At 44.0% G+C, this 15,320-nt stretch overlaps 1 protein-coding gene across 1 annotated transcript in view; it reads left to right on the forward strand.

Annotated features, from left to right (window-relative positions):
- Nucleotides 1-15,320, forward strand: part of lias (lipoic acid synthetase) — an 81,836-nt gene that overhangs the window by 34,697 nt on the left and 31,819 nt on the right. The window contains exons 2-7 of the mRNA XM_085968800.1: nt 2,573-2,745; nt 6,446-6,539; nt 8,780-8,860; nt 10,816-10,972; nt 12,282-12,339; nt 12,762-12,890. Coding sequence (XP_085824926.1) covers nt 2,573-2,745; nt 6,446-6,539; nt 8,780-8,860; nt 10,816-10,972; nt 12,282-12,339; nt 12,762-12,890 — 692 coding nt within the window. The remainder of the gene's footprint in view (nt 1-2,572; nt 2,746-6,445; nt 6,540-8,779; nt 8,861-10,815; nt 10,973-12,281; nt 12,340-12,761; nt 12,891-15,320) is intronic.

Below are 15,320 nucleotides of genomic sequence, written 5' to 3' on the forward strand. Positions count from 1 at the left end.
CATGCATGTCGTGGTTGTCGGCCAGCGGCTGGATCTCCTGCGCTTTCTCCACCCACCATCTGTTCTTTAGGTCACAAGTTTTTTGTTGGATCTTGGCCTTCAGGCATCTGTAGAGTTGCTTTCTTGCTCTCGGTGCTCTGTGATTTACCCAGTCATATCCTCTTCCCATGTGGACATATCTGGGCTGTTTCTTGGATAAGTAAGATATTATAACTGGGTGAATCTGGCGGAAGTATGATCCCTCTGGAGTTTCTAGACTGCTCTTCAATTGATTCTTTCTGTAAGTGCTCAGCACTTCTGAGGGACACAAGGGACATTCATCTCAATGAAGGTGATGTCCTTGCAGGACCTGTCATATTGGTTATGATTCCAGGCCAGAAGCTCGCTGACTTGTGAATCAGAATATGTGACTGAGCAGTGATAGTAGGCCTCTCAAGCCATCAGTCATCCATGGCACTCCTTTTCTACTGGGTGTGCACATTTCTCTTTTGCAAAGAAGAGATTTAGACAAATTCACAGAGGCCCAGAAATTCGGGTCTCCACGGGTGAGTACGCGCTGGGTACTCACCCGTAAGCCCGATGGAAGTGTTGGTTTCGTGCATGCACTGCGCATGCGCGGGAAACCGGCACTTCTGTTCCTCTGAACGAAGGGGTTCAGAGGTCGAACGCGTGCGCAGTGGAGTCTGCGCGTGCGCTTTGAACTTACGTTTTTTTTTACAGGTTTTTCCGTGAGGGTAAGTCTGCAGGATTTAGAAATTTAAAAAGCAGGCGTAAGGCCTGCTTTTTACAAGGTAAGTGGTCAATTAATTTAAATTAAAACATTTTTTCCACAGGTTTATTATTTTTAAATACTTTAAAGCAAGGTAGGTTTATTTTTAGCCCTGTTAGGAAATAAAATTATTTTTTTCAAAAATTTAAATTATTGTTTAAAATAGTTATTGAATGTAATTTATAGTTTATTTAAAAAATGTGATGTTTTTTAAAAATTTATTTGAAGGTTTACTGCTATTTTGGGGCCGTAGTATTTATAAGTCTTGACAGCTCTTCCTGTCAAGACTTATGAATGGGCTTTTCCCTCCTCCGATTGGCTGCCCATGGCCCACGTGATCCCAGGGGACGCATCGAACTAACTGCGCCCCTGGGATACGCAAGCACAGCGCGCCGGCAGCTGGACCAGGCCCCGGATCGGAATTCCACGGGGCCCTACAGCTCAACTGCTGGCGCGCAAGGTAAGTGCAGGTCGGGGGCTTGTACCCGCGGGAAGCCCCCGACCCGAATTTCTGGGCCAATGTCTTTTCACCCAGGTGGCTGCAGATTTAACTTTGAATATGACTATCAGATGCAGGCATTGCATTGTTTCAAGCATTGCAGGAACTGTGTGATAAGGGAAAGTGGAATGGCAAATGAGGTGTAACAGAGGGATGGTGTGGGTCACATTAATTTCATCTTTTACACTACATGGCCCTTAGAGGGGTGGAGGTAAGTCATGCTTCCAACAGTACTTTAGCATCTACATGGGCATCTGCATTCACTTACTGTAGCCAAGCTGGTGGGTGCAGTAAAACATTTCCAGCACTGGACATCTATTCATGGGGTGGTTGAAGTTGGCTGTAGGTATGATTCTTACTTGTTTCTCTCTCGCTCACTATCTCTCTGGCAGCTAGCTCTGCTTTCCCTCTCTCCCATCCAGCTCATTGACTTCTTTCACGCAAATCTGTACCCACATAATTCAGAAACAGTACACTGGCAGTCAACACTGCAGCATCCTCAAAATTTGAATGAAGAATCCCAAACATTTTTTATTACCAGAGTTCCTTGCGCAATTCACACACGAGCAAGGAAGGCCTCAGAACTCGGATAGCTAGTTACAAGTTGGTTTATAAAGGTCTTGCCGCATAAGTAGAATAAACCTAGTACCCCACTATTTGTGATGACTGTGGAGTGTTATGATTCCTCTAGCACACTGGAAATATCCCATCTGATGAAGGCAGCAGTAATGGATGACTAATGTGGATAGTTATTCTACAGTTTTGCTCAATCCAATTTCTGGCCAGGGGAACAGGGAAGATCGTCACAGAACTTTTCCTCAGAAAATGTAATGGGTTGGGTGGAGTCCATGATGGAGTGGATTGTACATGGTCTGTGTGGGTTTGGTAGCCATCATTCCATATTCTGTGGCTAATGAGAGTGGTTTATATTCTGTTTTGATGTTTGAGCTATGCCGTGTACTCATTTGTGCTAATTAATAACCTGTAACTTAACTTAAAACATTAAAGGAAACTTAATAAATTTAATTAAAATTCCATTGATAATGCACTCCAGTCCCTGCAGTGCCCACCGGTCGCGGAAGGCCTCGAGCGTGCCGGCGGACACCACGTGCTCCATCTCCAGGGCCACCCAGGTGCAAACGTGGCCGCAGAAGAGAGGCAGGCAGTCGGGCCGAACGACCCCCTAGCTATGCTGTCTATTGTCAATGTCTAACTCACTGCTGTGTTTTTTAGTGCATCAAGACAATCTTAAAAATGTTTTTTTTAATGTGGAATCTGTGTTGATAGCGTGTGAAATATTTCAGGTCTGTGCTCGCCTGGTCTGCAGCCAGCTGAGGGCTTTCAATAAACAGCCAGACAAAAAGAAACAACTTCTAGAAGAGGGTCCTGACCTGCAGGAGTTTATATCTGGTGAATTGTCAGACAAGAAAACATGGGAAGAGTACAAGGGCAACCTGAAGCGTCAAAAAGGAGAAAGGTACAAGTTTGAGCACCTTTTTGAAAAATACTAGAAAATGAAATGTGAAGACAAACATAGGAAACCCTGGAGACACTGAGTGGGTCAGGCAGCATCTGTTGAGAAAACACATCAGTTGACATTTTAGATATAGACCCTTCCTTAGAACTGAAAGATAACGGCCTGGATTTTGCAGTAAAGATAACGGTGAGACTATCACTGCTTTTAACGTGTAAATTAGACAGCAACTTCCGGCGACTGCACATACGCAGTTAAACGTGGAAATCAGGAAGTTGCTGCCCGAGTTGCCCTGCTCCTGCAGAAGCTTCACTAGACCGGTATCTCGCCGAGAGACTCGCCATTGAAACACATGGAATGCGTGAAGTTGCTGTACTTGCCCACTAAATACACACTAAACTTGCCAGAAAAAGTTAGGGCTTGTCCATTCTAGTGTCAGTGGACTTTTAATGGCGTGATAAGTCTTAATTGCTGCCAAACAACCTCTCTGGCACTGGAAGTTAACTTTTACAAGTGTGGCATCTCATTCCTTCAGATTTTAGTTATTGTTGGAGATTTTTAAAAAAATTAATTTTGATTACTTTTTCTTTCTGTCTCTTTTATCTCTATCTCGTAATCCCATCATTCTTCCCCTATTTATTTTGCTTTCTGTACATGATTTGGCATTGAATTAAATACTCTAACTTACACTTCCTGGTTTAGACTCTGCTCCTCATTAAGAATTCTTCAATCTGATTGTTTAAGGAGATGCACACTTGCTTGACCTGTTCACACAGGTTCCAGAACCCCTGTAGAGGGTGACATGCTGAAATGGATTTTGAATCACCGCAAGTTCCAGTGCAAAAACCCACGGAAAGTCTGTGGGCACGTGTGCGTGTAATAAACGGCTAGCGCCATTATTTCATCGCTGACTGCAAAATCCGGGCCAGTATAGATGAACTGCATTTAAGGATAAAGAACAAAAGGGGATGGGCCGGAAAACACACAATGATCTCACATGCAGGAGAAGATATAGAAACAGGAGTGTATTGTGTTTAAGTAATTGTGAAATTAGTTAACAAACTATGCTTTTCACAGCTGAGGTTTGAGAACTTTGTTCGAAGTACAGTGAAATCTTCCCCTATTTCATATCACATTGGGTGAAAATGCACAACTAGCATTTTACAATTATTGTTGCTGTCCATGCACTTTGAATTATCAGTAGACTATATTCCTAACCTGCTTCGCATGGATTTACCAGCATTTATCCAGGGGTGTATTAAGTTGCAAGGAAGGGAAAAGGGTTTCCTATTGATTAATTGGGCCAGTTTATGTATTTAAAAAGTGAGTTGTCAATTTTCAGCTACATTTTATTATTCAGCACTTTATAGCCAGTGATTTTTTAAAAATTGAATGAATTGAGACAAGGTGATTTCATCTGGAAGTAATAGAAATACCTAAAATTTAATGGGGATAAAGAATAGTTAGGCGTGTCAGGGATAAGACAAAAATTAGATTAGTAAACCCACCAAAAAGGGGGAAAGTAGAACGTTGTATAAAGAAAAAGATCTGATCGAGAACATTTACATTGATGAAGGAGGTAAGAAGAATTGAACAGAAGTACAGACAGCTGCTCCTCTAACAGCTCAACCAGTTTATCGACTGAGTAGCCGAGCCATAAAGATCCCAGGTTGAACCTTGTTCTGCACTGAGTTAGCTGATCTCAACAGGGACACTGGTTGGAGTGCTGCAGTCGCCTTCAGCACTCCGAAACTAAGGAGGGGGAAATTGCCCAGAGTTCCAACTCCTGGCTGCATTCCCAGCCAGTAATACAGTTTCCCTGGTTTGGGCGGGTCTGGATTGACTCAGACCATCTACATTTGTGGTCCCTCCCTGTTTCTTGTGCAGCTGCTATGGAATGCACAGGGGCACTCTCCGTCGGTGACATCGCTGAAGCAGCCTAGCAGGAAGGGACATCCAACTGCAGCATCTCCCTGACAGTAGAGAAACTGACTTTTATTTTAAAAGTCAATCAAAATTCTCTAGCCAATATTTTCTCCTATAAAACGAGAGTGCCAGCATGGATTTGTGAAAGGTAGGTCATGCCTGACAAACCTGATTGAAATTTTTGAGGCGGTGACTAAAGCAGTGATCATGGGAATTTATATGGATTTCCAGAGGGCATTTGATAAAGTCTCACATAAGAGACTGTTAACTAAAGTAGAAGCCCACGGAATTGAAGGCAATTTATTGACCTGGTTAGGAAATTGGCTGAGCGGCAGGAGACGGGCAGTAGGGATAATGGGCAGGTACTCAAATTGGCAGGATGTGACTAGTGGTGTCCCGCAGGGATCTGTGTTAGGGCCTCAACCATTCACGGTATTTATTAACGACTTAGATGATGGCATAGAAAATCATATATCCAAATTTGCCAATGACACAAAGATAGGCGGCATTGTAGGCAGTGTAGATGAAAGCATAAAATTACAAAGGGAAATTAATAGATTAAATGAATGGGCAAAACTGTGGCAGATGGATTTCAATGTACTCAAATGTGAGGTCATCCACTTTGGACCTAAAAAGGATCGAACAGGGTACCTTCTAAATGGTGAAAAGCTAACAACAGTGGAGGTCCGAAGAAACTTCGGGGTCCAGGTACATAGATCATTAAAATGTCATGATCAGGTACGGAAAATAATCAAAAAGGCTAATGGAATGCTGGCCTTTATATCTAGAGGACAAGAATACAAGGGGTAGAAGTTATGCTGCAGCTGTACAAAACCCTGGTTAGACCACACCTGGAGTACTCTGAGCAGTTCTGGGTACCACACCTTAGGAAGGATATATTAGCCTTGGAAGGAGTGCAGCGTAGGTTTACGAGAATGATACCTGGACTCCAAGGGTTAAGTTACGAGAGATTACAAAAAATAGGGTTGTATTCCCTAGAATTTATAAGGTTGAGGGGTGAGATCTGATCGAAGTTTTCAAGATATATTAAGGGGAACAGATAGGGTAGATAGAGCGAAACTATTTCCACTGGTTGGGGATTCTAGGACTAGGGGCATAGTCTAAAAATTAGAGCCAGACCTTTCAGGAGTGAAATTAGGAAACACTTCTACACACAAAGGGTGGTAGAAGTTTGGAACTCTCTTCCGCAAATGGCAATTGATGCTAGATCAATTGTTAATTTTAAATCGGAGATTGATAGCTTTTTGTTAACCAAAGGTATTAAAGGATATGGGCCAAAGGCGGGTTTATGGAGTTAGGTCACAGATCAGCCCTGATCTCACTGAATGGCGGAGCAGGCTCGAGAGGCTGAATGGCCGACTCCTGGTCCGATATTCCTAGAGTAGTTTGACCAAAGAGTGCTTCCCTAAGTTTGACGCTTTGATATTTTCTTCTCCTATTCTCCAAGTCTCTGTGACTAAAAGAGGGTGGGGGAACAAGAAAGCTGCTCTCATACATCTGTCTGTGTTGCCTTATGATTAGCTGCTGGGAGTGTGTGCGAGCGATGCAGTATGGCTTTCCATTGATATTTTCATCCTCTCAGTGGTAAAGCAGATGGTGGTAGGTTCAGTGAGTGGGGAATTACAGATGAGCCCACATCTGCCTCTGTGTCACAGTGATGTTGGAGTACCACCTTATAGTCCTCTTGCAGAGCTCAGTTTTAAAGAGAAAGAAACTATTGCAATAATTTATTTCATAATATACTTTAAATTTCTAGACTAAGATTGCCTCCATGGTTGAAGACTGAGATTCCTCTTGGGAAAAATTATAATAAATTGAAGAATACTCTCCGGAATTTAAATCTGAACACTGTGAGTACTTGCTGAGAGTCTTCATTGAAGTAGCCAGTATATAACAAATGAAGAACAGCATAGTTAAGAAAAAGGCACCATTATTTACAAAATGAAATACAGATGCTTATGCAGTATGACGTTTTGGCCACTAGATGTCACTGGTGCTTCCCCTCCTCCAGCCTCCACCCCCCAGTTTCTCTCCTTGTGTAATGAAGGTGATGATACATGTGTGGAGCACAATTCTTTTGGTGGAGGCAGTCCTCTGTTATGTTGTCCTGGCCACTATTCTTCATGTGTGAGTGTAAACAACTAGCAATTCATCCATTGGAGCCATAACTATCAAACTTTTTCCTGCCTACACCTAACACTGCCACACACACACACACTTCCACCACAGGTCATTGTATAGCAATTGGGAGCAAAGTGCCTGGATGATACCTCTTCCACCCCCCTCCCCTTGCTCCCAGGCCAATTGCGTACCTCTTTTGCTCCCTACTAGGGATTGAGCCTGGACCCTTCATACCGTTTGAATTTTTTCGCCCCCTTTAATTTTTCTTGTCTATCTTCCCTCTCTTGTGGTCTCCCTGGGCCTTACGCCTAATCAGCAAAGTGGGCAACCTACTGAGAGATCTGCTAATACCATTCAGCAGAAGCTGGGGGAGGGATTGATTGTCCCTCTGATCTCTCTCTTTCAGCGGGGAAGAACCTGGCCTCTAATCTGGCCTTCCTAAAAGAAAAATGCAGCCAAGTCAGGAGGTGAGCAGACTGGGAGATTGGACCTGTGCCTGTCACTCAGTGGTACAGTTTGTTGGTACTCCAGCCTGTTGTGCCTTTTTTGTTTATCTCTGAACTCAGTTTGTGAGCAACTTTAAGAACCTCAGGAAGTCCCAAAGCAGCCAGTGAAATACTTTTTGAAATGCAGTCACTCTTGTAATGTATACGATAGCAACATACTGCGGATGCTGGAAATCCGAAATAACAACAGAAAACGCTGGAAAAACTCAGCAGGCCAGGCAACATCCGTGGAGAGAGAAACAGAGTTAACGTTTCAGGTCAAAACCGTTCTTCAGAACTGAGGAAAAAAAAGGCAGGAAATGAAACAGACTAAAAGGCCAGTTTGGGGGAGGGGAAATGGGGGAGGGGATGAAAGAACAAAAGGGAAGGTCTGGGAGGTGAAGAGACATTAAGAGATATTCAGACGAGACGAGATAGTAATAGGACAGGTAAAGAGACAAAAGATGGCTCTAGATGAAGTGTGAAATGCGCTGGCAGAATGAGAGACAGCTGCCATGTGGGAGAGAGAAAAAGGAAAAGGCACAAACCAAAGGTGTGGATAAAAAATATATAAAAATATAATAGGGGCCGAGGTTATGATCTGAAATTGTTGAACTCGATATTGAGTCCGGAAGGCTGTAATGTGTACACCTGTCTATCTAATTAAGCCTAGAGGGAATGAAGACTAAGTGATGGTAGCTAACGTTTGATATTGCATTAGGCAGTTGTGTACTGGAGTCCAGCGCAAGTTACCTTAGGGAAACAACCCAATTCATTGCAACCAAAAGAGGCATGGAGACAAGGAAATTACAAAACCAAGATGTTTTGATCAATAGGCAGAATAGGCAACCTCAGAGACATTTGAAAGTAAACATTATTCCCCAAATCCTTCAATATCTCCAGTTAGCATCAAAATGCAGTCACAGTAATTAAAAAGACATGGCTTTTTTTGAGTTGTTTTATTGTTGTACCAAATACAAGAAGTTTAGTCAAATCCTCAAGATCTAGTCAAATCCTCATGTGAGAAGGCCTTGTATTAGCACATTTATATTCAGTCCAGATTTGTTTTTGACTTGTTTCATAATTGTACTTCAAATCTGCTGTTTATAAAAAAAAATTGTAGGTGTTTTAAAAAAAAAAAGTGAATCCCTTTCCCTGAACTCCCACCCTCGTTCAATTGCCTTTTGATCAGGAGTACAGCATGGTCTGGGCCCTGGGTGCCACTGTACATTTGCCAACAGGACGTGCACTTTTCAAGGTGACACGCCTTTGTTGGTTTTGGAGTGAATTGTCACTGATGCAATCCAACCAGTGACTCCCAGAGTTTGTCTAACTGGTATTCAAATTGAAAAGCCTGGGATTCAAATTGCAGGTGGGGATTCAAATCTAGGCAATCTGAATGAGAGTCCATAGTTCCTCATTGTGTGTTTATTCCCAAACACATGCTAAATATCTGGATATTAGATGAGGTTCTTGTTTTTTAGGTATGTGAAGAGGCAAGATGCCCAAATATTGGAGAATGCTGGGGAGGAGGAGAAAAAGGGACCGCTACAGCCACCATTATGGTAAGATGTATAAACAATTTTTTTTAATTGTGACGGCTCTGAAATGCTTATTGAAGTCAAATCATTGTTTCCCCATCCCTTCCTCCATACTTTCCCAGTAGCACCCCAGTTCTACACTGTCCTCCCTCAGGACACCTCATTGGTGCCCAGTGCTGCTGCTTGGTGGATTTCCAAAGGGAGCGGAATTGAATAGCAAAAGAAGAGTCCTTGCTGTCTCCCAGGCAACACGGAAGAAGCTGTGAAAACCTGAGTGAAAATGCCAGTCAAGATTACAATGCATGTATCTTAGTTGAGAGTGTAATGCTCCACCACTGTACCTAGCGGACTGCTTTAACTACTGGAAATACATACTGCAATCTCAGCATTAGATAGATACAGGAAACTTTCGTTTAACCGGAGGTTAAAGTCCGGAAAGCTCTATCTACCGGCAAAATTCAGGAGCCGTTTTCTATAAGTTTTTTTACTTCTCGTTGCTTTTTTTTTCCCAGTCAGGCTCTGCAAGGTCTGTAGCTAAGCAACAGCTTCAGCTAGAGACGCTTTCAGCTGCAGCCGACTGTTTTGAAGCTGTTGCTAAGCAACAGGGTTTGTTGATTCACACGGAGCTGAAAAGCTCTGTATGTTTAAACATTAGCGCTGGTTTATACGGCAGTTTTGATCTAACGGCACCAGCTCGGTCTCGTCAGTGCCGGATACCAGAAAGTTTCCTGTACATTACTCCAAATATAAATACAAACGTGATTTACATGATTAATAAAGAAATAGAGCTGCAGTTACTTAATTAAGGAATGCAGCATAGGCATCTTAGTGGAACACTGCATTAATGCCCTAATCTGCTGCATCATCCTCATTTTCTCCCCCCCCACCCTTTTGCTGATCTCTAAATGATAAGTTTCTAACCTCATAATTGGGTGTTATTTTCAGCAATGTTATTTTTAAAGAGTCTAAACACTGGGCTTTTCATTTAAAGTTTCTGTATAAAGACCACACTTAAAATATCTTAAAAGATTATTATTGGGAAGGTGTTGGCAAGCTTCCGTTTGCCTCTGTCTTTTCCTGTTGAACTGTCCCTTTAAGATATAATCTCACCTCGCCAGGTGGAGCTAACTAATAATTTCATGGTGCGCATACACTCCAGTGCGTCACCCATATGAGAGACAAGACAATGGGAGCAGGCTGCTCAACCTCGATAGCAAAAGCTGAGTCTGATCCTGTCCTCGCCCGAGATCCTCACATACGCACTTTCCAGCAGGATTAGTTGGCTGGTTTCCTTCCCCTTGTGGCCAATTATGCCCCCACTCCCCACCTTCTTCTCCTTCTTCTTCTTCTTCATTGAAAATGCAGTCTCAATTAGATCTTGTGTCCCTGTCAAGAAGTTATTTTAAATAGTAGATGAAAATGACTTAGATTTATTCTAGTGTTTCATTTGGGACTAAATAGAGTTTACAGTTCTGGAAGTTTTTCGGTAAAATGCATCTGAATTATGTTGTGAATTCATGAAATGTTTTTGTGTGATCAAGTAAATGTGATATAATTAAGTGCAATTTTGATATTTTAGATTCAGATTCAGATTTAGATTTATTTGCCATATGTAACAAGTACAATGGAATGCTTGTTCCCCGTAGGGACGCGTCAGTTATACATACAGCGCCGCGTTCAGAGTCAATACAATGGCTTCCCGTGGCAGTGGGAGCACGATGTCCCTCAGCCGCTCCGTCCTCCTCTTCACCGCGGCCTCCTCCTCACTGTTGCCGGCGCCACGTCTGGTGGCCTGCTTCTCCCGCTCTGGCCGCCATGCCCGGCTCCCCTCCTCCCAGCCGGACTGCGAGTTACCCAAAATGGAGCTGCCGTGATGGATTTCAAAAAATTGAAGGATTCCACTTTGATAAATAAAATGAAAGTTGCAAGTTACCGGTTTTTCTTCAATGTTTTGTTCATACCTTGTTTTCTCTCATTAGTTAATGGGTGACACCTGCACAAGAGGCTGCAGGTTCTGTTCAGTAAAAACCAGTCGAAAGCCTCCACCATTAGATCCAGATGAACCATTCAACACAGCAAACGCAATAGCAGAGTGGGGCCTTGACTATGTTGTGCTGACCTCTGTGGACAGAGATGGTGAGCAGTGTAGAAAATGATTGTTAATCACTCACTTGTTTTCCCATTATTAAGACCTTTGTATAGATATATGGTCTGCTATTATTATACATATTAATACAATTTAATACAGATATCAAATTGTGAAAAAAAAATTCAACTAAGACCCTAACAAAGATTCAGGAATGTGTAGCTTTGGAAGGAGGTTATTACTTCATTGCTGTTTTCATCTTAGATCCCAGGCACGGTTTGGGCTTTCTCAACTGGCCTCCTCCCTGGTCTTTGCAATGGCCTGCATTTGGTTTTCTCTGGATGCCACCATCCATGTTCCCTCCCGCTCTGGCCCAACTCTTGGTTTTTGCTCCACACCTCACCGGCGCGCCGTGGCGGCAGTGTGTACTGCAGCAAGTCATCATGGCTTCTTTGACAGCACCTCCCAAACCTCCACCACCTAGAAGGGCAGCAGGTGCATAGGAAGGCCATCATCTCTAAGTTTCCCAACCCCCCAACCACACACCATCCTGACTTGGACATATATTGCTGTTCCTTCATCGTTACTGGGTCAAAATCCTGGAACTCTACCTACCTAACAGCATTGTGGGAGTATCCTCACTACACAGACTGCAGTGGTTTAGGATAAAGGCTCGCCACCACCTTCATGTGGGTAACTTTAGATGGAAAATAAATGCTGGCCTATCTGGCAACACGCACAACCCAAGAATGAAAATAAAAACTCCTACTTGAACATTCCTCACAACTATCTCTCTCTTTTCAGCCCACGCCTCGTTTATTCTAATTGTCAAGCCAACTAGCTCTTCAAAATTTTGAGGAAAGAAAAATCCAAACCTTCTGGTAACAAAAGTACAGGACTTATTGTAACCTTATTTTAAACGCTTTGTTAAAAAGAATTTCTCCCGTTACGTGAATGCTCTACAGATGAACCGTATTAATAACGACTTCTTTGATTTCGCACCAAAGCAGACATTTAAAAAACACAAATCTATTTATAGGTAATGATTTTTTGTGTAGGGATCCTATTATATCGTGGTTTGTGTAAAATTAGTTAACGATATTGAAATGGATTATTTGAAAACCCGAAGACTTGTATATCAAAATGGGATTCTGGTAGTTGCCAGAGGGCATCTGTGTACATGTTGTCTCCTTGATGCTCTGTAGATGGGAAGGTCAATGATAGAAATTGGTGGAATTTTAGATTGCCTATTTATTTTGTGTTACTGTTTAACTAAACTTAGAATATTTTAATACAATAAAAGTAGGATTATGGTGTCGAAAAACTACTGTTGTCATGTGATTTGCTGCTTTTCCACAGATCTTCCAGATGGTGGGGCAAAACACTTTGCAGCAACAGTATCACGATTAAAAGAAAGGTGAAGTTATTTCATTTATTTGTAATTTTTACTCCTTACGATAAGTTCCCTGGCCTAGTCCAAGAAAAAATGCATTAAGGTTCAAGCAATTACTGTAATTAAAAAAATAGCTAGCCAAATTGGAACAGTTGTGGCAAAAAATTTCTGTCAGAAAATTGACGACCGCCTGAAATGTCTTTAACCCTTTGCTTTCATGGTCACATTTAATTTTCAAGTCAGGTGAATTTGGCTACATTCTAAAAAGTGTATCTGTACATTGTTTCTTTTAATAATAGATGTACACTACGTGGTCCATGAAAATCAATTTGATCTTTCAGTTTTTATGGCAATTTGGCGTTTGTAAGAGGCATATCCTTCGTAGATTTTCATTGTTGTAATTTGTGGGTCTTCCAGACCATATAACCTTGCAATTGTTTCTGCAGACATTCCAAAATTATAGTGGAATGCCTGACCCCCGACTTCAGAGGTGATCTAAAAGCTGTTGAAACAGTCGCAGTCTCAGGACTTGACGTATACGCACACAATGTGGAGACTGTCCGGGAACTGCAGAGGTATGAACGTGTGCATGTTAGTTGTAAATTATTTGATCAAACTACTTCTACCACCTCCTTCTCCCCACCGCCCCCAACTTTCATTTAGACATTTTGGGGGGAAAATTCAGTTGGTAGCACCACCCGTTAGCGCCTTAAGAGGGCGCTAAGTGGGCGCAAACCAACTAGCGCCCGGGCACGCCGATATCTGCGCCTCTCGCGAAATTGACCGGACATTTTGCGGCGGCGCTAAACAATACCGCCCGATCTCCTGCGCATGCAGATCCTGACGTCATTCGAGAGTGCAACGCCCTTGGGGCGCCCCGGACCGGAAATTCAGTGGCGCCCCCCCTCCTTTCCGCCTGGCGCTACCAACGACAGGTTGACTGGAATGCATCCCAGTCGCTGTGGGGCTGGGGGGGCGCTATTTCAAGGGGGTCTCTTCCTAGCTTTGGTGTGGTAGCCATTTTTGCACCACTCGTTCTGAGAGAGAGAGATTTGGAGAGAGAGAAAGAGAGACTTCTGCATTGAGTCAACGCTGTCTGAGGTAGTTTTGGCTTCTGACCATAACTTTGCAGGTACTTTGCTTTTTGACCTTCATAACTTTGATTGCCCAGATACTATGGGGGCTGCAATGGATGGGAACGTCGTCCTTCTCCATCACATTCAGAGGGCACAGAGACGCAGAGAGAAAGTGCCAATCATGGCCAGACGGAAGAGGGCCAAAAGGCCTTGGTACAGGAGACCTTACCCTCCCAGGGTTTTTCGCCAACAGTTCTCCTACATTAATATGTCTGAGGAGCACTGTTTGCAAAGGCTGCGATTCAGCAAGGAGGTGGTCACTGAGCTCTGCCACCTGCTTCAGCCAGATCTGCAGCCTCAACTGAGGAGCAGGACGTCTCTGTCAGTGGCAGTGAAGAAAGCAGTGGCTCTCAACTTTTATGCCACCGACTCATTTCAATCAGCTACTGGGGACATCGCCAATATCTCCCAGTTCGCGGTGCATTGCTGCATCCGTCAGGTAACAAATGCCCTCTTTAAAAGGAGACGAGAGTACATCTCTTTCCCCATGACCCCGGACAAGCAGCAAGAACGCGCAATGGGCTTTGTGATGATAGCGGGCTTCCCCGTGGTGCAGGGCGCCATTAACTGCAGGCATGTGGCTTTACGGGTGCTGCAAGAGAATGCCGAGGATTTCCGCAACCGAAAGGGCTTCCATTCCTTAAACATCCAGTTGGTCTGTGACCACAGACAGCTGATACCCGCTGTCAATGCCCACTTTCCAGGCAGCAGCCACGATGCCTTCATCCTGCGCCAGACTTCTGTGGCAGACCTTTTCCAGGCACCGCATCACCCAGAAGGTTGGCTTCTCGGGGACAAGGGATATTCTCTGTGCACCTGGCTGATGACACCGCTCAGTTCGCCCAGCACCCCTGCTGAGCTACGATACAACGAGAGCCATCAAGCTACCAGGAACAGCGTTGAGCACACAATCGACGTGCTCAAGCAACGGTTCCGCTGTCTGGACCATTCTGGAGGAGCCCTGCAGTACTCGCCTGAGCGAGTCTCCCACTTCGTTGTTGTGTGCTGCATACTGCATAACCTTGCAATCCTCAGGACTCAGCCAATGCCACCAGACATTGGAGCACCAGCAGAGGAGGAGGAGGAGGAAGATGAGGAGGATGATCATCAGTAGCACCAAGGCGGGAGGGAGGCACAAAGTGGAAGGGCCGTCTGTCAAAGACTCATAGCAAGTCGCTTCTAGGCCCCCTCTGAGGGAATGGCTTCTGCCATTCAAACAACCTGAATGAAAGCATCCCGCAACCCCTAAGCCGGTCAAGGCAACAACGAGTGAAAGACCAAACATGTACATTTTGAATACAGACACTTCTTTATTTCACAAACTCTGTGTGTCTCATTTCCGCATGACAAAGTAATAGAAAGAAACACAAAAAAAAGCAGTCATTCACATAACTGGCTCTCACAACCTGGAGACAATGTCCAAAACAGTAACAAAAATTTGACCACGAACCTCGGCCTTCAATAAAACAATGAAAAACATTTTGCCACACCTCCTACTTTTTGCCCTTCGAGGGTGATCTGCTTCCCTTGTGAAATTCCCCCCTTCCCACCCTGCAGCTCCTCTGTAATGGGACCCCAGTGGCTGGAGCAAGGCTGGGGGAAGGCTGCTGAGTGTCAGAAACTGAGACTGCAGATGCCCTTGAGGGACAGCCTGGACCAGCTCTGGGCCTGGAGGGCCCGGCTGCTGACTGCACCAACTCTGCATGGGCGGCAGCAGTCTGTCCTACAGGTGGTGGCAACTGCAGTGGAGAAGTGCCAGTGGTGGCAGCAGGAATGCTGTCATCTTGAGAGAGGACAGCAACTCCCTGCTCGACTGACACACTGGCACTCCCACGGGGCAGCACTTAAGCATCCGGAGCAATCTGATGG

The sequence above is a fragment of the Somniosus microcephalus genome, chromosome 2 (assembly GCF_052327205.1).
Source record: "Somniosus microcephalus isolate GS21.2 chromosome 2, FLI_Smic_1.0, whole genome shotgun sequence".
Taxonomy (NCBI): Eukaryota; Metazoa; Chordata; class Chondrichthyes; order Squaliformes; family Somniosidae; genus Somniosus; species Somniosus microcephalus.